The 27,167-nt window shown below is 41.7% G+C and overlaps 1 protein-coding gene across 1 annotated transcript in view; it reads left to right on the top strand.

The window, feature by feature from the left end:
* The window catches only part of gucy1b2 (guanylate cyclase 1, soluble, beta 2), a 53,880-nt gene extending 26,985 nt beyond the window's left edge, over positions 1-26,895 (top strand). The window contains exons 10-17 of the mRNA XM_041965814.1: positions 103-196; positions 924-1,120; positions 20,622-20,745; positions 20,822-20,976; positions 21,104-21,265; positions 23,507-23,661; positions 24,997-25,178; positions 26,708-26,895. Of these exons, the coding sequence (XP_041821748.1) occupies positions 103-196; positions 924-1,120; positions 20,622-20,745; positions 20,822-20,976; positions 21,104-21,265; positions 23,507-23,661; positions 24,997-25,178; positions 26,708-26,895 (1,257 nt within the window). The remainder of the gene's footprint in view (positions 1-102; positions 197-923; positions 1,121-20,621; positions 20,746-20,821; positions 20,977-21,103; positions 21,266-23,506; positions 23,662-24,996; positions 25,179-26,707) is intronic.
* The last annotated feature ends 272 nt before the right edge of the window (positions 26,896-27,167 follow it).

Below are 27,167 nucleotides of genomic sequence, written 5' to 3'. Positions count from 1 at the left end.
TGAATTGCTATTGTGACTTTAAGCCAAATAGAGAATATAAGTGGAGTAGAACATAGCAGCGAACGATAGTAAACATTAAACTCCTCTATCTCTGTCCTTCAGGTGACTTTTACTATTAAGAGCATCAGGAAATTCATCAACAGTCAATTTGTCTTGAAAAGCCTCAAAGACAAATGCACCACGCTCAAACTAAGAGGTGGGTCCTAATAAACAGCACCACAATACATGTCATGGACACACCACCCCCATACTGTTAGGTGTGTTATAAAAATTAAACCAATCAAATTAACTTACTCTTCCTGTACAGTAAAAATGCTTTTTGAGAAAGGTTTAAAAAAAGATCTGTAAGCACTTGTATGGGGTATGGACGTGTCCTGAATTCCCCACTGAAGATGAGTCCTTGGACTGAAGCCCAGGGTGCCTTTTAAAATCTGGAAGTCCATGCATAATATAACATCAAGCCATCCTAATGTATGGTTCTGACTGCTGCCAGGGCTGAGAGAAGATATAAAAAGGAATGAGGCATTTCACAAAGGATGCATGAAGGGCAGGGTCTGTGATTTCATAGGGAATGCCCCTTCTATAACCATTCAATAGTTTATAGTTAGTTAATAGTTTGGAGGCAGATCACATAATAAAGGTTGTGCTGAAACTGACTTGTCCAGGCAAAAGCAAATCTTGAAGACCAAAAAAAATGACCTGACAGACAAGCTACCAAGGTTTAACCGAAGGTGGGGGGAGGCTCAAAATGGTGTAGTAGAAGCTCAGTGTGGCCTTGCATCCCATTAGTAACGAACAGTATGAAGTAAGTAAGTAAGCACATAAGAGCAGATGAAAATCTAGCATTGAGCAAAGTTGTGGGTAGCCAAGAGGAGTGTTCAGTTCCATAAAATCTAAAGTGCATTCTCTCCATTAACTTTTAGGTCAGATGTTGTGGATGGAAACTCTTGGCTGTATGTTGTACCTGTGTTCTCCAAAGCTACGAAGTCTCAAGGAACTTCAAGATGTTGGCCTCCACCTGTCTGACCTGGCCCAGCACGATGTCACCAGAGACCTGGTTCTCCTCAACCAACAACGTCTAGCTGAGATGGAACTCACCAACCAGCTGGAAAGGAAAAAAGTAGGAAAACAGCTTTTAGTTGATGTAGTCGTTTGTTAGAGTCCTGGCCAAAATGGCAACCAAGTTTTTGAACACGATATTCTTGAATACTGTCCTCCATGTATATACAATTAGACTACAGAATTCATTATTTCTACCCAATTAGGTAATTAGCTTTCTTTATTTAACTTTAGCACATGTGTTCAATCAAAAATCAATCAATCAAAATTTATTTATATAGCACTCAAGGTGACCAAAGTGCTTTCCAGTTAAAAACAAACAGTGAAATTAGAAATGAAAACAGGTTACATATTTTTTGCCTGTTCCTTCCCAGTGCAACCCCAAACAAGTCTGTGTTGACACAACACAGGTGGGCAGGTGTACTGCAACATATACCAAAACTAGAATTACCACCTCACTTTTACATGCCTCTACCTACCAATCTAGTTGCAGTTTACATCCACGTCTGTCAAGACTCATATGTAGTTAAGACTATAAAGGAAATATGTATTAAGTGTGTTTCTGGCAAAATGGAAGTTATCACTATAATGATGTGTGTCCATCCAGTGTGTCATTTCTTATGAAAAACGTGCTGTCTTCACTTGGAGTAAATTTTTACAGAGGAGTTGAAAAAGCTGGCACATAGTGCAACAACACTCACCACCAACACTCAACATTCACTCTTACAGAAGCTCTTCAGAACACAAAGGGGGGAGAGGGGACAATCAATAAGAAATAAGAACAATAAGGGTGCAAATAAGAACAAACGGAGCAATAAATTAAGGTCAAGGTCAAGGTAACTTTATTGATACCCGTAGGTAGATTTGTTTTGCAGTCTGGAGAGGGCATCTCAAACATTATACACAACATTCAGAAACACAGGACACATACAGAAGACAGATTAACAGCAGACATTGACAGGTACTCCCAGCAGCTCACTGATCATGGTTAAAAGACTAAAATAAATACATAAAATAAATAAAAGTCATTAAATATCACTAAAAATGCCAATATAAGACCTGTTAAGAGCATGCTAAGAAAACATAAGAGCATGATCCAAGGGACAGTAAAACAATGATAAATAAATAAGTAAATAAATAAGTAAGAAAGTTAAGACCACATTAAAATAGGACAGACCTCCTATTTAAAAGAGAAACCGCAGCAGGAACAAAGCTGTTCCTGTAGCGAGTGGTCCTAACTTTCGGGACTATGAGTCTCCTTTTAGATGGTAGCAGCTGGAACTCACTTGCCAGGGGATGGGAGTCGTCAGTGGAGATGGAGCTGGCCAGTCGCTGTACCTCCCTAGTATACAGCGACTGTAGCCACAGCTGAGACTCCCCAATGAGCCGACCAGACCATTTAATAATCTGGTTCAGTGAGTTCCTTTCTTTTAAGGGCAGGTTTCCAAACCATGACACAAGTGAAAAAGTTAAAACCGACTCAATAAAAGCACGATAAAAAAGTGTCATCATGGTCATATCAATGTGGAAGCGGGACAACTTCCGCAGACAGAATAGACGCTGGTGTCCCTTCCTGCTCACAGCTTCACAGTTTAATTTAAAATTCAAAGTGGAGTCGATGATAGTCCCAAGATACTTATAAGATTGCACTTGCTCAATGGCTTGTCCCTTGATTGTGATGAGTTCAGGTGTATTGGCATTTTTCCTAAAATCAATGGCCATGTCTTTTGTTTTGGCTTCACTGACCTGTAGGTGTGAGTCCTCACACCACTTGACAAAGTTGTCAACGACAGGGCCGTGACTGTTCTCTGTTCCTTGGAGCAGGCTAACAATAACCGAATCATCTGCGTATTTTAAAATGAAACGGTTCTTAAAAGTGCTCTGACATATATTAGTGTACAGTATAAATAACAAGGGTGAGAGCACGCACCCTTGTGGTGAGCCAGTGGAGGAGCACACCTTGTCAGATAAAAAGCCATTAACTCTGACCCTCTGTGTCCTGTTTGTTAAAAAATCTAAAATCCAGCCCACAAGGTTATTGCTCAAGTTAAAATGCTCTAAAAGTCTCTGTGTTAAAATGTGCGGTTGAATTGTGTTAAAAGCAGAGGAGAAGTCAATGAATAAAAGACGTGCGTGACACCCACTCCCTTCGAGGTGTTTAAAAAGCAAGTTAAGGAGACTGAGTGTGGCATCCTCTACTCCCCTTTTCGGCCTGTAGGCGAACTGCAATTGATCGATTGCATTCTCTCTGTTTTTGAGAATTTCTAGACGAACTAGTTTTTCAAAGACTTTCATAATTATTGAAGTCAGAGCCACCGGCCTAAAATCATTCAGTGTCGTGGGGCGACTGGATTTGGGGACTGGGACAACAACAGCATCCTTCCAGATCCTGGGGACATGCTGCTTTTCCAAGGATCTGTTAAAAATTCTGTGGAAAACAGGACTTAATTCTTTTGCACAGGTTTTCAGTAACCGTCCACAGACGTTGTCTGGTCCATGACTTTTGTTCATCTTTGTGCCATAAAAGGCTTTTTCAACATCCTCCTGTGTTACAGAGAAATGCTGATTGTCACACAATTCAATGCTTAGTGTCTGTATTTCTTTGCTAAAATCAGACCTGTTAAAACGATTATAAAAGCCATTAAGAGCATTGGCAAAATCGGTATCTGAGCTGAAGCCATCATAACATGACACTGGTGCTGCTACTTCTGGTATTCTGGAGGCCAGTGATCATTTTCATACTGGACCAGGCTGAGCCGTGGTTGTTTGCAGCCATTTTGTTCTCCAGTGTGGTTTTATAGCTGTGCTTTGCCTTTGAGATTTCTGCTTTCAGCTCTTTGGTGGCTGTCTGATGATCCTCCTTGTTGAAATGCTTGTCTCTTTTTCTTTATGTATGACTTAACAGATTTGTTTACCCATGGCTTATTGTTAGGGTATATTTTCACACTCTTACTGGGTATGAGCATATCTCTGCAGAAAGCTGTATATGAACATACAACATCAGTCAGTTCGTCTAAGTCCTTACATGATTCCTCAAACATTCCCCAGTCTGTACAATCAAAGCACCCCTGAAGGGAACACACAGCATCATTTGTTCATATTTTCACAGTCTTGGTTTGGACTTTCTCCCTCTTTAGAACAGTCTTATAAGTGAGGAGAAGATGCACGCAGTTGTGATCTGCAGAGCCCAGAGGGGGGAGAGGGAGAGATTTAAAAGCATCCTTAATAGACCCATAACACAGATCCAGTGTCTTACCACGTCTGGTTGGACAGGAGACATACTGATAAAAGTTTGTTAGGGTCTTTTCCAGAGAGACATGATTAAAATCACCCAGTATAAAGTTTGGAGCCTCTGGAGACATAGTCTGCAGTTTCTGCATGACGTCATGTATGGTACAGAAGGCAGAGGCGGCGTTTGCCTTGGGGTGAATGTAAACAGTCGTTATGAATATCTGAGGAAACTCGCGGGGTAAATAAAACGGGCGCAGCGACACAGACAGGAGTTCAACGTCTGGTGCACATATCTGCTCTCTGATAGTGACAGAGCTGCAGTATCGGTTATTCACGTATACACATACCCCGCCTCCTTGTGCTTTCCCCGTCACCTCAGCATCGCGGTCGAGTCGGTACGGGGTTCCGAAGCCATCCAGGAAGAGATCAGAGTCCTGGTCATGCTCACTGAGCCATGTTTCTGTGAACGCCAGGACGCAGCAGTCCTTAAAATCCTTTTGGAAACGAACGTTCCCCTGAAGCTCATCCCCTTTATTCCTAAGGGACTGGACATTTGCCATGATAACCGAGGGCAGAGGAGTCCTGTTGAGCTGCTGCCTCCTTAGGCGCAGTTTGACGCCTCCTCGTTTCCTTCTCTTCCTCACGCCGCTTTTGGGGTAATCCTGGTCCCTCCGTATAAACGCTGGCAACCATGATCCGCCATTCGAGTGCTTGCACAGTTCATTTGCAGCAACATGTCACGAGAGTATACATGTCGTGTACTCTCTGGGATGACAGCCCCGCTGACATCGCGTACTAACAGATAGTACGATAAAAGCCCCAACAGGGCAAAATAAAGGAGATCCATGTCAGATTTGCGTTAGGCAAGTCCTCTCACTCACAAAGGCACCCACTGGGTTGACATAAACACATTCAGGACATTAAAAACAAACATAAAAGACTGTGCAAACCACAAAAAGACTTTCAAAATGTAAAAAATGTGTCCTATGTACAGTCAGTTTAAGAAAAAAAAATATAGAAAGTGTCTAGAAAGTGTCTTAAGCCCAGCAGTATTGGATTTGTCTCAATTTCCTCCCCCTGGGTGTTCACTGGTGAGTGTGGTCGTGTCCTCCTTCTGAAGTCAACCACCATCTCCTTTGTCTTCCTGGTGTTCAAGCACAGGTGGTTCACACCAGTCCACAAAGTCCATAATGACTGACCCGTACTCCAGCTCGTCAGAGAACTTCTGAAGATGGCTGCTGTCCATGTTGTAGGTAAAGTCGAGGTGTCGATGGTGAAGAGAGGTGAGAGGACGGTGCCCTGGGGTGCTCCTGTGCTGCAGACTACCACCTCTGACTCACAGCTGCCCATTCACACGTACTGTGGACGGTCAGTGAGGTAGTCGATGTGGTGTGCGGTGGACTACCTTAAATATGGATGTTGCTGCAAAGAGGCTACAACTTCTAAAATGTGAATGCTTCACACACATCTTTAATCTGGCAGCATAGTAGATGTGTAAAATTACCACAGTTTCAAGTTAGGCACCCAAGCTTTGTGTCACCAATTTACTATCCATCAAATGTGAAATATGATCACAATCTGACCTTTTATTCCTGAGTTATGACATTGAACAATGATCAGAAAAGGGTTTTTGTGAAACATTATGATGTCACACTGAAGTTAACCTCTGACCTATTAAATGTCACCACTTCGTAATTTTTTCCTGTGAGACATTTCTGTGAAATTTTGTCATAAAAACCATATGAATTTTTGAGTAGTGGCAAGAAATGTGTTTTGTGTGATCACAGTGACTTGTGACCACCATCATCTTACCAGTTCATTCTCTAGTTAAAGGGTTTCTGTGAAATCTTTTAATACTTGAATTGTGAATTATCCTTATGAAAGCAAGAAGAAGAAAGTAATTTATGTTTTTTCTGTGAATTTGTCTAATCTGTGATTGAATAGTTTTCCTAAAATTTTGGAGAATTGTGGAAGCAAAGAAACAGGCCTGTAATTTGTGAAGTGGTATCTTTCTCCAGTTTTACACAGCAGCAAAATTTTAGCTATTTTCTGGTTTGGAATGATAAGTTACAGAATTATGTTAGCAGTTCTGAAATACCCTCAATGACCTTTTCACAATTTCCATATCAATTTCATCACAATCAGTATATGTTTTGTCTATACATTTATTTACAAGAAGTTTAGAATAAGTTTACCATTCCAATCCTTAGTTGACGATGGATCAGGGATTTTTTCTGGAGGTCCTGGTGCCCATCACTGTGGAGGTCCTGCTGCCCATTGCCCTGAGTGACGTCTCCTAGTCCCTGGATTGGGCTCCACCATGTCTCTTCCTGGGTTGGTCAATGCCTTGTCTGGTCCTGAGCCTGCTCCAGAGTCTGAGTGTGACGTCTCTCCCATTCCTGAACCTGAGACATCTGAAGTCTATTCAGCCTGTGGATCGGCCGAGACCATGTCTGATCCTGAGTTGGTAGCCGAGCCAACAATTACTCCTGATCGTCAGAGGTCTGGCCAACACCTGTTCCTGGTTCCCAGTGAGCGGTTTGGCCGAGACCTGCTCCTGGCTCCCAGTCTGCAGTCAGGCCGACAACTGCTCCAGAGATGCAGCTGTCTCCAGTTCCTGTCTGCCAAGTCTGCCCAGCTCCATCAAGGATCTATACAGAATGTCTCCCAGTGCCATATTCTTTGAAAATAAATCTTTTTTTTTATTATTCTAACCATCACGCAAAATGTCCTGCATTTGGAGTCCGGCCATTTTCTCAGCACCTTTACAAAAAGACTGGAACGTCGCACAGACTGAGAGAAACAGACTTAAAAACACTTGAGGAACACTAATGAGGTACAGGGGAAACAAATCAACATTTACGAAGGTGACAAAACACAGGAAGTAAAACAAAAGATGACACACGAGGAAAACTTTCAACATGAAACAGGCCTGTGAATATTCTCATTCATCCAGGTCATTATAAGCTTTAGGGCATTCAATCGTTCGCAACGATTGAATGCCCTCGACCTCGTCAGTTTGTCTTAGAAGACGTTTCGCCTCTCATCTGAGCAGGCTTCATCAGTTCGTACGCAACCAGACTAGTCTGTCCTATCTAGATAGGACAGCTCTAGTCCAATGCAATGATGTTAGGTTCAAGTATTTATCCCCTGAGTGAGGCCAACCCCCAAAACCAATAATGGTATCACTCTATTGTGAGGCAAACGATCCCCCCATTAGGGCGGGGTGGGGTGCAACCCTTTGGTGTCAACGACAGTCGTTAGCCTCATTAGTGTCCCATTGTTGTCATTGGGAGGCTCCTTGAGCCATGTGTGAATGGCTTTGTTGTTTGTTTTCAGAGGCTAAATCTTTGAATCTCTTAGGGAGAGATGAAAGGACAGCATTGTATGTGGGAGATAGGTGGTGTCTCAGACCTCCTCCTCTGTTCAGAGATGGTTTTTCAACCTTGACATAGATGGCTTCTCTTACCCCTCTTTCAAACCGAGAGGCGAAAAGTCTTCTAAGACAAACTGACGAGGTCCAGTTGCGAACGATTGAATGCCCTAAAGCTTACAATGACCTGGATGAATGAGAATATTCACAGGCATGTTTCTGAACATTTTGGGTTGGCTACCCTGAAAATGGTGCGGGAATATGAAAGGTTGGCTCGGAAAATGGCGGATTACAGAAACCATCTCAGGTTTAACCTGAGATGCAGACAAAACAGCCTCACACCAGTTAGCCTACGCCTACGATCCACCATGAAAGGCTACAGGACTGACAAAATCCTGGAAAAGGCTCAAAAACAACTGCTGAATGAGAGAGTAAGGCAGGTCAATTTCACCATTGACAGCCTAAAAGTGAAATTTGACAACCTACAGTACAAACTTAGGTCTTCACTACCTGAGGATGTCTGTAAGAAAGTCTTAGAATTCACTTTGAAAGCCCAACTTGCCCAGCATAACAAAACGAAAGACAGACAAGCAAAGAAATTTCAGAACTTGCAGTCAAGACATAACACTTCCAAGTTGCAATGTCTCACCTGGAGGCAAAATAGTGGTGAATCAACACAAAATGAGCTACAGAATAGATGGGTCAAGAATCTGTCTGACAGAGTGCTTACCCAGCCGGAGAAGGAGGTTTTAGCTAAAGGATTGAACTTTGCCATGACACCAAAACAAGTCCCAATAGTTGATCTGATAACGGCAACAGAATCAGCTATAAAGAAAAACAACCCAACGGCAACAGAAGGCGAACAGCTTCTGTTGAAAGTGTTGGCAGCTCTCTCCAACGCTAAACCTCCCCCTTCTAACCTCACCTATGAGGAAAGAAAAGCTGTGACATCACTGAGCAAGGATGAAAACATCACAATCTTGCCAGCAGACAAAGGGAGATGCATGGTAATTCTAAACACTAACGATTACCATGACAAGATTCTTTCATTACTCAATGACAGTAACACATATGAATGCCTGAAACGAGACCCAACCAGCGGGTACAAGAGAACAATCATAGAATATCTGCAAAGTTTGCAGAAAGATGGAGCCATTGACCGTTTGCAATACCACCAGTTATACCCACAAGAGTCCATCCCGGGCATCTATGGCCTCCCGAAAATACACAAAGAAGGAGCACCTCTCAGACCTATTGTCAGCAGCATCAACTCTGTGACATACAACATTGCTAAGTTTGTGGCCAACATCTTAGCACCACTTGTTGGCAAAACGCCACACCACATCCAGAACTCAATAGACTTTGCAAATAAGGTCCGGGACTTGAAACTAGACCCATCCGAAACAATGGTTTCCTTCGATGTCACATCGTTGTTCACATGCATTCCGACTCAGGATGCTGTGGAAACAGTGAGACAGCAGTTGTTACAATACAACACTTTGCGGAACAGAACAACCCTTACCCCAGAGCAAATATGCCAGTTACTGGAACTCTGCCTAAAAACCACCTATTTTCAATTTAGGGGAAGGTTTTACAGGCAAAAACATGGATGTGCGATGGGCTCACCAGTATCCCCCATTGTGGCTAATCTTTACATGGAGAACATGGAAAGAACGGCTCTGAACTCTTTCAAGCGAACAACACCAAGTCATTGGTACAGATATGTGGATGACACTTGGGTAAAAATCCAAAGCCAAGAAGTGCAAGCCTTCACCGAGCACATTAACTCAGTAGACAAGAACATCAAATTCACTCGAGAAGATGTCAAGGACATGAGTTTGCCTTTTTTGGATTGTGATGTCCACATTGGAGAGAACAGGCGCCTCCATATTGGGGTTTACAGAAAACCTACTCACACAGACCAGTACCTCCTTTTTGACTCACATCACCCACTGGAACACAAACTAGGTGTTATCAGAACTCTACAACACAGAGCTGATAATGTTCCAACCAGCCAACAGGCAAGGGACAAGGAACACAAACACCTGAGGGGGGCCCTCAAAACCTGTGGTTATCCCAGCTGGTCTTTTGTGAAAAGTTCAGCTACTTCCAGAAAGAACAGGGTGACAGAGGAAGAAAAGAGGGACAGACGACATAACATCGTCATTCCATATGTGTCTGGTGTATCAGAGAAGCTCAGGCGAATCTTCAACAAACACAACATCCCGGTACATATCAAACCTGGGAACACTCTCAGACAAAGGCTGGTGCACCCCAAAGGCCAGACACCTCACACTCAGAAGAACAATCTGGTGTATGCAGTCCAGTGCAGTGAGGAATGCACAGACTTGTATATTGGGGAAACCAAACAGCCACGGAGCAGACACATGGCACAACACAGAAGGGCTAACTCTTCAGGGCTGGACTCAGCTGTTTACCTGCATCTCAAGGAGAAAGCACACTCCTGTGAGGATAAAAATGTGCATATTCTGGACAGAGAAGACAGATGGTTTGAAAGAGGGGTAAGAGAAGCCATCTATGTCAAGGTTGAAAAACCATCTCTGAACAGAGGGGGAGGTCTGAGACACCACCTATCTCCCACATACAATGCTGTCCTTTCATCTCTCCCTAAGAGATTCAAAGATTTAGCCTCTGAAAACAAACAACAAAGCCATTCACACATGGCTCAAGGAGCCTCCCAATGACAACAATGGGACACTAATGAGGCTAACGACTGTCGTTGACACCAAAGGGTTGCACCCCACCCTGCCTTAATGGGGGGATCGTTTGCCTCACAATAGAGTGATACCATTATTGGTTTTGGGGGTTGGCCTCACTCAGGGGATAAATACTTGAACCTAACATCATTGCATTGGACTAGAGCTGTCCTATCTAGTCTGGTTGCGTACGAACTGATGAAGCCTGCTAGGATGAGAGGCGAAACGTCTTCTAAGACAAACTGACGAGGTCCAGTTGCGAACAATTGAATGCCCTAAAGCTAACATGAAACAGGAAATAGCAAAACTTAGGCCATACCATGACAGTTTTATGTGTCATGTCCAGTAAAGGAATAAGATAAGATAAGATGGGGAAATTTGGGTATTACAGTCCACAGGTAATGGCAGTTGGGAAAAAATAGCAACAGAAATAGAGAAATACAAATTCAAAATAAAAGCTGACTATATGTATATGTACATTTTATACAAAGGACTATATAACTGAAAAAATATGTCAAAAAATAAAATAAAATATATATATTGCCGCAAATTACCCACAAAATCTACTGACAAAATTTCTGTTGGATTTCAACAAATTTTACACAAATTACACATGGTGTATAAAGTGACTACAGCATTAATGCTATTGCACAGAAATAAATATGTATATGTCACAGAAGAATGCTATTATGTACTGATATGTAGAGTGCTCATGGTGTATGATAAATGTATATGAAAACCAGTGTTAAATTAAGCAACCCTGGAGTTGAACACTCTGACAGCTGTGTCAGTGGACCATTCCAGCTGATTGTTGAGGTGGACACCCACATATTTGTACTCCTCCACAATCGCAATGTCCAGACCCTGGATGCACAGCGGTGTAGTCTGTGGTGCTTTCCTGCTTTCACCATCCCCTTGTCGGCATTTATGTGCAGGTTTTAGTCCACACCAGTCGACAAAGTTAGCGATAACTTCCCTGTATTCCAAATCAGCCTCCTGTGATACACATCCAACGATGGCTGTATCATTGGAGAATGTCTGGAGGTGGCAGCTGGTTGTGTTGTGTCTGAAGTCAGATGTGTAGATGATGAAGAGGAAAGGAGAGGGCACTGTACCCTGCAGAGCCCCGGTGCCGCAAACTGCCACATCCGACACACAGTCCCGAAGCCTCACATACTGTGGCCTGTTGGTGAGGTGTTCGATGGTCCATGCAGTCAGGTGACAGTCTACTCTGGCTCCTTCCATCTTCCCCCTCAGCAGTGGTGGCTGGATTGTGTTGAAAGCACTGGAGAAGTCAAAAAACATGACCCTCACTGTGCTTCCAGTGCTCTCCAGGTGAGAGCGATAGAGCAGGTAGATGATAGCGTCTTCTACACCAATCCCTGGTCGATATGGGAACTGTAGGGGGTTCAGCTCACGGCTCATCAGGTAACGGAGGTGGTTAAGTATAATCCTCTCCAGAATCTTCATCAGGATCAGGTGGGAAGTTAAGGTGGAGTGGTTGGGCTCCCTGGGATGCACAGTCTTTGGCACAGGAACCATGCAGGATGTTTTCCAAAGGGCTGGAACTCTCTCCAGACTGAGGCTCATATTAAAGATGTGCAGAACGACTCTGCAGAGCTGATCTGCACAGTCCCTGAGCAGTCTGGAGCTGATGCCATCAAGGCCAGTAGCCTTCCTTTCCTTTGTCCTCCTGAGCTCCTTCCTCACCTGATCTGCTGTTATGGAGAGGCAGGGTGTGGCTCCTGTTGGGTGAGGTGGGGGGCTGGGTCTGTAGTCAGCGATGTGGGTTGGAGGGGGGTGAAGTGGTGTGAGGATGGAGCTGCTGGTGTCAAGGATGCACTTTGGGCATCTGGTGGTTGGGGGAAGGAACAGGGGTAGAATGAAACCTGTAAAAAAAACTGGTTCAGCTCATTTGGCCATTCCCGGTCTCCAGATTCTAGGTCCCTGCCGTTGTTGCTGCTGTGGGCTGAGATGATTTTCAGGCCCCTCCAAACCTCTGTGGCATTAATCTCCTGCAGGCATTCCTCCAGCTTCCTCCTGTCACTCTCCTTGCCTCTCCTGATCTCCCTTTTCAGCTCCCTATGCACCCTCTTCAACTCACTTTTCTTCTCGTTCAGCAGGGTTTTCAGTTCAGGGAACACCCAGGGTTTGTTATTTGGGAAACACTGCACCTTCCTGGTAGGCACAATGTTGTCCAATCAGAAGTTAGTCTGTGATGCATGCTGTTAAACTGTCAATGTCCTCCCTGTGAGGACTGCACAACACTTCCCAGTCGGTGGTGTCAAAACAGTCCTTTAGTGCCATACTGAACTTCTCTGACCATGTCTTCACACACCTAATGGTTGGCTATTCTTTAATCACCAAAGTTATGTAAGTAGGTTGTAGATGAACCAGGTTGTGATCAGATCAGTCCAGTAGGGGCAGGGGTGAAGAGCTGTAAGCGTCCTTTTTGTCTGCATACAGAAAGGCCAGTGTCTCTGGTGTGGCATTTGACATACTGGGTGAAGGTGGGGAGAGTTGAACACAGGGGAGTGTGGTTGAAATCTCTAGAAAGGGGGGAAGGCCTGTCTGCAGTTGTGAGACCACGGTGTGTAGGACCTTGCGTGCTGCTGCTGCGTTGGGGGTGTACACAGTTATCGCGATGAGATGTGAGAACTCCCTCAGGAGGTAATACGGCCAAATGCTGACAGAATGGTGTGAGTCAACAACAACAACAACCTACTCTGTACAGATACAGGACTCATTTTTTGACAGTCTATTTTCTTTCCTCTGCTGTGCTATTTTGAACTTACTAACAGTATATGTAATGATTCATGAGGATACTAAGATTGGCTGTAAGCTTACTCGTTTCACTGCCCATGATACTATCAGAGAATAAAATAAGTGACTCAATAAATAAATATATTGAGCATTTCTTCCTGCTGTTCTGTTTTAAATGTCTGCTGTAAGTAGTGAAGACAATTTGCCCGACTGCAATCCTTTCAGCTCCTCAGGACTTGCTGCTGAAAGGATAGCTGGATGACAGTGCAAACTGAATATCAGTGTGGAAAGAGTGTGGAATGTTTCAATAATGTTTATACGCTGCTCAAATATTGCTTTTGACATGAATTCCCGGTTACACTTTTTTTTTTTTTTTAATTTCTTAATATATAGCACTTTCAAAACTACTGATGTTGGACCTTTGTACTGATGTTTATCAGCCAGGTCCTGCCAAGCAGTGGTATGATGATGATGGTGTAGGAAGAACTCCGCTGATAAAGCTTGAGTTGAAGAGACCTTTATTAACAAGCAGTATCAGATCAGATGCCGGCCATCTGAGAGAGCTTCAGGGTCAGATCAGAAGACTCTGCTGTTATCCTAAAGACAATACAATATATAGAATAGTGGTCTGTCCTACTCCACCCATGTCTTACCTAACTCCCAAATAAGGCCATGTTCTCCACATTGTCTTACTGAGGGGTGCATTCCTCCACTCTCACCCATAAATGTCAACCTCTGTTGGGGATTCACATCTAAACAGTCCCCTTTGTATAAGTTCCCACACTAGGACTCCCTCTTTATGGCCTGTCCTGTGTAGTCTCACATATCACTGAGAGTGTCTTGCAGTTTAAACATCAGTTTACCTCTTATCATGCTTAATCTAACAAATGTGTAATATTTGGTTCATCTGATCATATACCTCAGTACAAAATTAGACATTAACACAAAATAGCATTAATATTCAAATAATCCTTTAATGAAAAAATAGGAGCAGATATTTCAAACTTAGGCTGTAGTTATCAATATTATGTGGCTCAGCACAATTCATCCATCCATCCATTTTCTTCCACTTATTCGGGGCCAGGTCGCGGGGGCTGCAGTCAAAGCAGGGATGCCCAGACTTTCATCTCCCCAGTCACTCCAGCTCTTCCGGGGGTACCCCAAGGCGTTCCCAGGCCCTCCAACGTGTCCTGGGTCTTACCCGGGGCCTCTTTTGGTGGGGCATGCCCGGAACACCAAGAGGCATCCGATAAAGATGCCCGAGTCACCTCAGCTGGCTCCTCTTGACGTGGAGGAGCAGCGAATCTACTCTGAGCTCCTCCAGAGTGACAGAGCTCCCCTCTAAGGGAGTGCCCCACCAACAACTAATTTCAGCCACTTGTATCCGAGATCTTGTTGTCTTTCGGTCATGACCCAAAGTTCATGACCATAGGTGAGAGTAGGAACGTAGATTGACTGGTAAATCGAGAGCTTTGCCTTTCGGCTCAGCTCCTTCTTCACCACAATGGACTGGTACAACGACTGCATTACTGCTGCCACTGCACCGATCCACCTGTCAATCTCACACTTCATCCTTCCCTCACTCATGAGCAAAACCCCAAGATACTTGAACTCCTCCACTTGAGGCAGGGGCTCTCCTCCAACCCAGAGGGGACAAGCCACCATTTTCCGGTCGAGAACCATGGCCTCGGATTTGAAGGTGCTGATTCTCATCCCAGCCGCTTCACACTTGGCTGTAAACCGCCCCAACACATGCTGGAGGTCCTGGTTCGAAGAAGCAAACAGGACAACATCATCCGCAAAAAGCAGAGATGAGATCCTGTGGTCCCCAAACCAGACTCCCTGCGGCCCTTGCCTGTGCCTAGAAATTCTGTCCATGAAAATAATGGACAGAACCGGTGACAAAGGGCAGCCCTGCCGTAGTCCAACATGCACTGGAAACAGGTCTGACTTACTGCCGGCAATGCGAACCAAGCTCCTGCTCTGGTCATACAGAGGCCAGACGGCCCCGGACTCCGTACTCCCAAAGCACCTCCCACAGAATGCCACGAGGGACATGGTAGAATACCTTCTCCAAGTTCACAAAACACATGTGAACTGGTTGGGCAAACTCCCACGAACCCTTGAGCACCCTGCGGAAGGTGTAGAACTGGTCCAGTGTTCCACGACCAGGACAATTCAAACATAATAATATCTAGAATAGGCCTCTTTCCAAATTTTAGGATTGTATGTACAGAAAAGGGTTTAATGCACAGTATACAGAGATACATACATATAGAGATAAAATAAAATGAGATGAAATTTTAAATATGACTGGCACTCTGTATGCAAACTGAAAACAGAGTGAAATAAAGCACGTTTTTCTCATGTTGCCAACACAAGAAGCACTTGGACAGTTTGGTAATTTCCTGACCTTGACATGTGTTTTGTCCAGTGCACAGTGCACAGGTGGGAGGAAAGGAAGAAACAGGTGGGAGGTTCATTCAAATTAGGCACTACAAAACAAGTTTTTGGCATTGAATAGGTCTTCAAAATTTCATCTTAAACTTCAATAACAGAAAGATGTGATCGTATAGACAGCTTTTAGGTAACACTTTATAATGAGTACACACTATGAAGCATTACTGAAGCATCAGTAAATACTGAATTCATCATTTATAAGGCATGACTCCTCAGTAGTATGTAGTTATATTATTATTATTATATGTTATTATAATCACAGTTATAAATGATTTACTCTTCATTAAAAGGCTCATCCATAACATGATAAAATTTTTTCATTTTCATACTTTAGAACTGGTGCATTCTGCATTTCTAAATAAAGTATTACATCAGTTGCAAACCAGTAATTTATGTTTTGCCAGTGTTTTATTAGATCATTTAGAAGGTGTACGTAAATGATGAACAAACTGTGTAGATGTACATTTGTACAAGCTCTTACACATTCACTACTCAGACCTGTACTGATGGTTAGTGAGCGTGTTAGTAGATGCTTTATAAAAACGTGCAAATTTCATTTCCAATCCATGTCCTATAAACAGTTGTTAATGTAGGAATTCATGATTTCAAGCATTTACTAAGAACTTACTACTCGTTAATTGAGCATTTTGCGTGAGCTCATCTAAAGTGAGCACTATCTTTGCCTTGTAAAGCATGTACAAATGAGATTTAGAGGCTGGCAATACCTCAAGGTTCACAAAAGTTTCAGTTCTCTTAACAGATGAAGGAGGGACACCACATAAAAGGATATAGAACAAATTACACTTATATTATTGCAACTTCCCAACATGTTGTACGTACAACTGTTCTGTTGATGTAAAAAAAAGCCAACAATGTCTAACACGGCTGAATAAAACCTTGCCAATACAAACAATGGAAAATAAAGCCAGAAATGTACAAATGTAAATCTTAGTCATATCTCAAAGAAAATTCTACTGAAAATATTTTTTGAGTCAGATAAAATGAATCTACTCAGCAAATACAATAATACAGGAAAAGGAATTTTACAACACTACGAATACAAAGTGCATTGATTTGTTGTAATTGTCTGAGCCATTTCTCACAGAAAGACAAATTCTTGCTCACAATGGTCACAGTGACTTCATATGACTACTTGTATTTTTTAGAAATGTCATGAATCAGTCTGCCAAATGCCCCTTCACAGTGTTTCTTTGCTAACCATTCATTCCACTCAATCACTGAAAGGTGGTGAGAGAGCAAACTGTCAGTGCGATTTCCCCTAAGCCTCCAGATCTGCTCCTTGTAGGATCTCCAGGCCCTCTGGTATGGGCACCAGTTTGGGGATCTACATACCACCTGCTGTGGTTGACAGTGTGATGGCGGTATCCTAGTGTAGAAAGTATGCGATAGGCACGCCACTCATCACTGATAACTGTTGATCCAAGCCTCACATGATGAGCTATCAAGGGAACTAGATGTTTGCGAGATCTTTTCTCCACAAGATGTAGAACAGGCTTTCTTCGTCCTCGATGGTGGCTTACACCCAACATCCCAAAGACCCACTTCTTTCTTTTCCACCCGCCAGCCATTCTTCCTCTCCCATACAGAAACAAAAAGAACAAACACAGACATGAACAGGTACATTCTTTTAACAATAACTTGCTTGACTGTATTTGACACTTAATTAAAGTCACAATGACTAAAATATACCTTTCTTTTGTGCTGAAAAAGGCTCTCATCGATCACAACAAACTCCCTTCTTCCACCAATCTGCTGGCCTGTACGCCTTCTCATCCTTTCAACTGCTGTGACACAGACTTCCCTTATTTTTTTTGCCATTTTAGTCAGAGTAGTTGAACTGGCTGCAATTGTGTCATCCATCATGTCAATCTGTCGTAATCATAGACCCTGACAAAATCTTCAAAGGCAAATGAAAAAAGGGTCATATTTCCATTTCTCTAAATTCATTGACAAATCATGCTATGCATTATTTTGTATATTAAATGTTTTCCGCAGTTAAAGAGAGAACACCTGATTTATATTCTTGACTGTAGGTTATATTATTGTTATTACTTGCCCACCTGTACATGAACTGCATCCAGTTACTGAGGGAGACCTTTGAATGACTGAAGGTGCCTGACAGTTCTTTGTTTTTCCTTTCCCTTATGTACTGCTTGGCGACAGGTCCTATGTAAAAAGTAGTTACATAAAATACTGTTATTTAGGAAAAGCCTTCATTCAATAATATATTCTCTACCACTCAATTACTAGGGCGTTTCTTTTGGAGGTTTCTTCATCAAAAAGCCTCTTCAGTTGCGTGAATGCGTTCATTGCTTTATGCATTAACAACAAAGCAAAACAAAAATGTATCCGTGGTTGTTCATTAAAGACGTCATATATTTTGATCTTACCTGGGCTTGGGGCGCGTACGCCGTGTTTGCATTCCCGCTTGCAATACGTCATCAACGTGATGACGTTGGGAGGCGCCAACAGTTTATGTTTACGTAAATGCTCCATTCGCGGTCCCGACAACGGAGGGCTTTGATGGAGATGGAGAACTCTGACCGAGGTCGACCAGTCAGGCATGTGAATGTACATTCACAGCTAATATCCGTCCCGACGACGGCCAAAAACAATGCCGGTGTCGGGACGGATATATCAGAGTCGGTGGCTGTCAGCGGTACTGGTGGTGAGTGTATATCTTTGTTTGCTGGCGCACATTATGGATGATAGCTAAGCTAATGTTAAATTGTTAGCAGTTGAAGGCTGGACTAATGGTAAGCTTTACCCATCCTCCCCTAAGAAAAAAAAACTTCCATTAGCGAGAGAGCCTGCTTAGGAGTGAGCCACTCCAGTGAGTCAAGTGTTGTTAATGGCATATTTCATTGTCAGACATCGTAACAGCGTTATTACAGGGGAAGTAGTAGCTTTTTGGATTCCTCGTTACAAAAAAAAAAAAAGGGGCGGTGAGTACCTGACTCTTAATGACAAATTTACGAGTAAAAAAAAACTATACAAAGTGATAATGATAAATTGCAAAGTGTTTTATACAAAATAAATAACATGCACTATGTGCTTTGTACAAAATATATATATGTAAGATTAAAATACATAAGACATGTATACACTGACATAGCCTATTGTATCTTAATACTGAATAGAAATTAATACATTCACAACATTAGCTGTGAATGTACATGCACATGACAACCACTGTTTAAAATAGCTTGAATGTGAAAGCATGCCAAAACCACTAGTGTCTGAAAATATACTTAGCTGGCTTACCGTTCTACCTGCATTTCATGATGAACAGTTTCTTTCGTTTAGGTGTGTCCGTGGCCCCTACTGCACAGCTGGTGGACCGAAGGAAATCCCACAAGTTGGAGATGTGTAAACTGAATTTAGAGTTGAAAAGGAGAAGATTGATGAGCTTATTAAAGAGAGAGACTACCTAAAAGAACAGCTGGCATCACGTAAATCTCACTACACACAATATTGAAAGAAATTCTTGTGCAGTTGTGTTTTATTATATTAGTTTGCTGTATCTCTGCACTCTAGATTATGCTCTCTGTCTCTTTTTGTCATATTAGCCTAATGTTTGTATTTGAATCTATTTTAACAGCTCTTCAAAAAGAGAATACTGATTCTACCCAGTCAATCTGCCTGTCTTCATCCTCCTCTTGTGACAGCTCAAATGAGGAGTCATCTGATGGTATGTCTGTCACCTCCTCTACTGCATCGTCATCAGATGATAATAAGAAAAGAAAAGGAGGAAGAATGGGAAAAATATAAAGTCAGAGAAGTCAAAGAAAATGGAATCAAAGACATGTAAACGAGGTAAAATACACTGTTTTTTCTCCCCTTTCTACTCACTGTGCTTTTGATTGGTCCTGCTTTGCTCTGCTGTGCAAATGTTCCTCTCCTGGCTAGTTATTCTTAAATTATGTGACATTCTGAGCTGTAATTTTGAACCATGCAAGGCTAATTTTGCTCTGTGTAAAATTGTGAGGCAGGCACAGGCAATTGCAGGCACTAATTCTTTACCCTCTGAATTGCAGTCCAAAATCCGAATCAGGCTGTGTCCCGGTATAAGAAAAATTCACAGGCTGTTCAGTCGAGGAAGGACGATGTCTGCTGCTTTCAAGCGTGTTGGGGTGGACCGGAACACAGTTGTTGTTACTGCTCCAATTGCAGAGCTGTTAAGTGCTGCACCCAGCAAATATAAGGAACTCCTTAAAAGCTACAACAGCCAGGTGAAACTCAGTGAGTTTGCCACACAGTGTGCCACCTTAATTCAGGAGGATCCAAGAATAGTGGACACAGTTAAAGCCTTTAAGGTTTCTGGAAAGCTGCTTCCCCTGAAAATGAAGTCAGATATAATTCTAGATTCTAGATTTGTAGTAGGACAAAAATAACTAGAATGATAAAATAGCTAACTAATTTGATTTTCATAATAGTGTCAAATGTTTGATACTGAAATATTTTCTGGCTTTATTTTTTGATACAGAAAGATTATTTTATGAGACTTTATTTTTCATTATTTGTATCGGCAAGGTTTTATTCAGCCGTGTTTTTTTGTTTTATTTTTACATCAAGAGAACAGTTGTACATTTACAGCATGTTGGGAAGTTGCAATAAATATAAGTGCAATATGTTCTATATCCTTTTGTGTGGTGTCCCTCCTTCATCTGATAAGAGAACTGAAACTTTTGTGAACCTTGAGGTATTGCCAGCCTCTAAATCTCATTTGTACATGCTTTACAAGGCAAAGATAGTGCTCACTTTAGATGAGCTCACGCAAAATACTCAATTAATGAGTAGTAAGTTCTTAGTAAATGCTTGGAATCATGAATTCCTACATTAACAACTGTTTATAGGACATGGATTGGAAATGAAATTTGAGAGTTTTTATAAAATTAATTTATTTAAATAAAATTAAATTACAAAGGTGAGATTTATACAGAAGTTATATAGTTATGCCAAGGGAAATATAATTTGTCTGGTCTGTCTGATTGTAGGAGGAACTGAGAATCCTGTCAAAGCACCTAGAGGCTGAAAAAGAGAAGACAGAAACTCTGCTGTATGCCATGCTGCCTCGCCACATAGCCAATCAGCTTAAAGATGGGAAGAGTGTAAAAGCAGGTCAGTCTGTCTATCAACCCAGATGTCTATCTCACATATTGTTCTGTTGCTCTGTCACAGCATCTGTCTTTTTCAGGGGAGTTTGAGGTGTGCACTATTTTGTTCAGCGATGTGGTAACCTTCACAAACATCTGCGCTGCCTGTGAGCCTATCCATATTGTTCACATGCTCAACTCCATGTACTCCAAGTTTGACCGACTCACCAATATACATGATATCTACAAGGTATTATCCCACCTGTGACATTTGTCATCTCCAATGAGGTTTAGATGGATATTATGCTGCTTGAAATAAATATTCATAGATGAGGTTAAGAGGCTATCTATGTTCAAACAAAGATGGAGGTTTATTAGGATTTATTGGTTTCCTAAAGGTTGAGACTATTGGTGATGCATACATGGTGGTGGGTGGCGTTCCAGTCCCTACAGAAAGCCATGCTGTCAGAGTGGCAAACTTTGCTTTGGGTATGAAGATAGCAGCCAGAGAGGTCATCAACCCTGTGACAGGCAAACCAATACAGGTAAGAATTTGATATGTTCATATATATCATGACTGAAATAGAAGATGTGGTACCTTCTCGTCAGTGCCGATAGAAATATTTTCACAACAGTAACTGAAAACCATGCTGAAAACAACTTTTTGACTAATCTCCCTGGTTGAAAGCTTTAAGTACAGACCGCACTCTGTATATCTGCAATTTTGGCTGAGGGAAATGTGCCAACAGAGACTGCCAAGTGCCTCTGAGTCTCTGATTAGGTCTTGGAATTTGTTTCCACAATATCATAACTTACACATGTTAAAATTCCTAAATTGAACTTCCAAAAAGAATGGCACAGCCTGTCCTTACCAGGAAAAAAGCAATATAGATCAACTGAGCCAGCCGGTTTATTACGACCCATTTACTTCTACAGGCCATAATAATTATGACAGGTGCAAAGGAGGAAGTGAGGTGATGTCGTATAGAGCAAGAAATTCTGTGTACAGAGATAGGTGGGATAGATGGATGGGTCAGTAAAACAAAGACCACTGTTTGTGTCCCATGTGAAACCACAAGTCAACATAGACTTGTTCTACATTATACTTATTTTAACCCCCAATCTTTTCCTAAACCTAACCAAGTAGTTTTGGCTAGTTAAGCAAAAGCAAACCGCAAGCATTTCAGTAACAGGATCATATTTATTTAACTAAAACCATGACCTTTTCTAAACCTAACCAAGTAGTTTTGTTGCCCAAACCTAACCGTGTTATGTTAAGCACAAGGTTTTAATAGGACTCTAACACCAAGTTCAGACTGAGTAGGCAGGAGAGAGGAGTGTGAGTAATAAATGAGAGTTCCAGATCAAACTAGTCAGAGTACTGACAAAAAGGCCAGAGTTCAAAGGAGCCCAGAGGTAGAGGTTTGGTTGAATATCCACATGTGGTCTCACAGGGAGAGAAGACAGGCAGGGCACATATGAGGGTAGGTGACTGGATTCACCCGAGCACAGAAACACAGATACAGGTCAGGTAATGAGCACACAGACAAGCACAAGGGACAGCTATACTCAGCACACGAGAGGTCTAGTTGTTACCACATTGGTAGGCAGACAATTTGACAAATACTGATTGGATCTCCGGGGTTGATATACTGTGTGGTCAAGTGTTCTGGATTGAATGCCAGCCTGTCGACCACACCCTGGAGTGATGTCACTCCACTAGACAGACAGGGGAGAGACAGACAAGAGACAAAAGGAAGGGAAACACAGGAGCATAAAAGGGAAAAGAAGAGAGACTGCAGATCTCCACAAACCAAGTAGCTTTGGTGCCTAAACCTGTTCCTAAACTGGCAAACTGTGACTGTTTCACACTGTTAACAATGTGAGGATGTAGGTCTGTCACTGACACTCTTCAACAGTCATATGTGTTGTTTTGGAATCATTGGCAGTTGTTTAGGTTTAGGTATGAGGATGTGTTAGATGGTAATAGCTGAGTAGTGAGGAAGGATGGGAATAAAAAGTGAGTTTTCTATCAATTAATAAGAGATTGCACTGTATGTTGTTCCTGTGGCATTTTCAAATTCTGTTGTCAGCAGTTACTGATATTGTTGACTGAACCAGAAAATCAGAAATCTGAAAGATGAAAACAAGTATGTCAATTACCATTCTTTAAGATGTACAAAATTATGGTATGACATTCCTCTGAAATGTCATACTTTGAGGGTACGTCATTATACACTAGTTTTGCTACAATTTTCTTTTAGTTTAGTTTAAAACTGAAATTTATTTGTGATGTACTGAATTCAACAGTAACGTCTCTTTACATAATCGGGGTGTCACAATCCTGGTTTATGTCACAAAGTAGACCACTATTGGGTTTGTATACTCCGGCCAGCATGTATGTGCTGACATTTTCACTTAAGTTAAATTAATTTTCATTTAAATGGTGCCAAATCACAAACAAACACATTTTTATCAGGACACTATACAAAAGACATATAGAGCTGGTACAGACCAAACTCTTCATCTACAGAGACCCAAAAATTCCCTCATGCCCAAGTACTTGGCAAGTGGTGAGGACAAACTTCCTTTCAACAGGCAGAAACCTCAAGCAGAACCAGGATCTGGGTGGGCAGCCATCTGGCTCAACTGGTTGGGTTAGAGAGAGAAGGCAAGAGAGGAAGGGGTCAGGGGTGGACAGAGATCCAATCACAGTATCAGTGACAGCTCTGATAATAGACTTTTAACCATATATAGTAGTAGTGTGATGTCTATGTATGCTTCAGATTCGTGTGGGTCTCCATACTGGTCCAGCGTTAGCTGGGGTGGTGGGGGAGAAGATGCCACGTTATTGCCTGTTTGGAGACACTGTTAACACAGCCTCCAGGATGGAGAGTCATGGAGTACCTGACCACATTCACCTCAGCACTTCCACATACAGGTATGTGTGCATGCATTAGTCTCAGCCCTAGCCAACTGTGGTGTCCTAAAACAGAGTCAGGGACTCTTGGAAAGCACTGATGTCACTTTTTTCTGCTGCTACTGATTACCATATCCAGACTCAGGTATCTGCTAATTATGAACAGCAATCAAATGAAGACCGCTGCTCTTTTCTCCCCAAATTTAATCTGTAAAATTCTCTGTGTGGAACTGATTAAGGTTGGTCCGCTGCCACTACTTTGTCACGTCTCTGTCAAGATTGTCAGCAGCAGACCATCTTCAAGCTGTCTTTTCTTCAGCAGCCAGAAACAGTCCTTGATTTTTTTGTTTATTTATTGAATTTAAGAATCTCTCTATCCAATATCTTTTCAGTGTTATTTTGCAGAAAGATTTGGGTGTTTCACCACGTAATGAAAACAAATTTGTAGCTGCAAATTGCTTTGTGACTGTACTAGACTAAGTATACAATGCCATGTCTTCCAAACCTTCTTATGTCCACAGTTCTCATTCTGTGTAAAAATATATTCCAAAGATTTTCTGAAGATTATATGAGGCATCAGCAGTCCGAGTGTCAAATGAAGTGATCTTCCAAAGTTGCAGCCTTTCTAGTAAGGGGTGGGGGGTGGAAATACTACTTCAAGTGCTTGTCGATGCACTGTTTCTCTCAACTAAAAGTTTAGAGGAGCTGCTAAACATAGCTGGCTGTGATGACCAATGATATTATCTTGGGGTCCTGGGATATGTCTCTTATTTTAAATTCCTCGTTCCTCAATCCCTGCTTGAACTGGAAATGGGTCTGGTCTGAATTTAACTTTTACTATGGATACACTGAAAAACTGAGAGAGTAAGAGAGTCTGTCAGCAAGACACACTTTTTATGTCATTTATCCTTATTTCCATTCAGTCACATGTGAGGCTGATGAGTGTCAAATAAATGTGGTGTGGAGAGAAAGTACTGACAGTTGCTGATTCTGTGGACAGACAGGATGGACATATACAGTATCTGAAACATGATTAAATTAATTAAATTAAAACCACAAAGTGGTAATCAGCTCATACATGTTAAGTCTGTATGCACATTTTTCTTCTTCTCAGTTTTGAGCCAGCAACAGTTGAGCTTGTTGCAGGTTTAAATATCTACAATCACTGGGCATAGTATTTATTATACTGTAATATTATGTATGCGTGTGCATGTGCATAAAGATTGAAAATATGTTCCTGTGAGCAGAGTTGACATATGGTAGCAGTTGTAATTGTTATCCCCAGAACTTTATTTACACTTCTGTGTCCTTCTGTGTGCCCCTACCCAAACCCATCCATCTCCATCCTCTCTTCAGTGAGTTGAAGGATGGAGGATTCAACATACAAAAGCGTGGCCATATTGAGGTGAAGGGTAAAGGCCAGATGACTACTTACTTCCTGTTGGGGAACCTGTTGGTGTCAGAAGATAGCATCATGGGAAGAGAAGATGGAGGGAAGTGTCTTTACAGAAAGGACCTTCATGGCCAGAGCAAAAAAGGTAAAGAATACAGTAAATTAGGTAATTATAAAATAATAAGAATGTAAGTAGTGGTTAAGAGACTATATAAGAGACTGTATCTAATTATAATACATGCTTAAGAAAAGTGCTTAGTAGATTAAAAAAAGATTAACCAGAAACCTACATCTTAGCTTACAGGCTAACCACAATTGAATACATTGATTTACAGCATGGATGAAGTAACAAGCAGACTAGTTGGTTAGGTGTATAGAAAAGCAGCTGGATAGAGTGCAGAAGAGTAAAATGAGGTGGTAAATTCAGTGATGATGGATTACAGAGGTGTTAAAAAGTGGACTACTTAGATGGTTAGGTTGGATTGTGGATGGCTATTTGATCAAGTGTAAAGAAAGCAAAAGAAAATCATAGAAAGTCATGTTGCAAGACACCGTTTTTAATGAAATGAAGTCAACAAATTAGATTTTTTTTTCTTTCAGGAGTCCTCAAACAAACAACAAACTTAAAACCCACAATAGCCGTATACATAGTGCAGCACACAACATAACATTAAGACATTAAAACAACAAAGTACAACAATTCAAGTCCTGTATACAGTAGGAAACCTACATTATATACAATGGAATCATCATTAACTACAATATTTCTATTGTCTGACATAGATTAATTTGTCATATTTTTTAAAAACTATTCATAGCCATTCTCTAGTGGTGTCAGGTAGTTTATTCCACCCTTGACACGCCAATTAGGATTGGAGCCTTCCTATCTTATCAATAGCTATATTGCCCCAAATGGCTGAGCAACAACTGACCTTACTGCTAATTAAGGTTTGGGGTAACTATTTTAGTGCTTCCATTGGCAAATAAGCAGCTAACCACTGAAACATACTCATAGCTTGTATGGGGAGCCCATGACAAATGATTATCTAAACAGATACCTAAAAGTTTAATAACTCAAACCCATTCATGCATTCCCTCTCAGAAAAAAACAACTACTTCTAAACAGATCTCTGTTAGCACTAGAATGTCCACTTCTATATGCATGTTGATGAATCATGAGTAGGCCATTATTTTTTATGTAATACCAGATTTGTTTACTCACTATTGTTTCCAACAGTTTACCATGGGCTCTCATGGGCGTCTGTCTTGTATACATCACTGTTCTTCAAAATTATTCTCCTCTGTTGTTATTCTACCACTGTGAGGATCATTTGAGCATACCATTTAACCGCAAAACTTTCAAAACTATCAAGCTGAATAAAAAGCTGAAGCAGCAGTGACGTTTGAGCTTTGAACTTCATTGACCATGTGGTATTCTTCTTTTAACACAAGCTTCAACACAACATTTTGAAAGACTGAACTTTACTAGCATGAAACAAGCATAGAGTCTCTGTATCATATGCCCACCACTTGTTATGACTGTAGGTTAAATGGTTGAGAAAGAACAATGTTTGTGACATGGAGGAGTAGAAGATGACACAATTAAATTATACAATTGTGGGTACAACAGTTCATTGAAACTAAATTTTCTCTTTTATTTAGAGCCTGACAAAGAGCCTAATCTAAGATCTGAAACTGAGTGGAGAGACGCAACCTCAGATGGAGTCATTCCCTCAGACCCAAGCTGCTCAGACACAATCACTGCCTTTGCCTGGGACATCACCCCGCCATATGAGACCAATGAGAAAAGCTACAACACTCCTGCAAACAATTTCAACAGCAGACTCTGTGTCTTACTCTGACCGAGGACCCCCTCAACCTCTTATAGCTCATTAAAGTTTAACTGTTTTAGGTTCTGCCAGCTTAGAGGTTAATTAGTGGCACGAGGCAATGCAAGAGCCACTCGCCTCTATAGCTCAAAGAGCTATAGAAGGCGAGTTACGCGCCAGACTTTCGGCACGTAACTAGTCCAACAGCTTTGAGAAAACCCTTGCAAACTATATATCAAAACGTGCGGCTCGATCAGGAATGGTGTGCTACGACTTTTATAGCTCTTTCGTCAATAATTCGCAAA

This window comes from Chelmon rostratus, chromosome 24, assembly GCF_017976325.1.
Source record: "Chelmon rostratus isolate fCheRos1 chromosome 24, fCheRos1.pri, whole genome shotgun sequence".
NCBI classification, from domain to species: Eukaryota; Metazoa; Chordata; class Actinopteri; order Chaetodontiformes; family Chaetodontidae; genus Chelmon; species Chelmon rostratus.
This window is presented reverse-complemented; position numbering and strand designations above follow the sequence as displayed.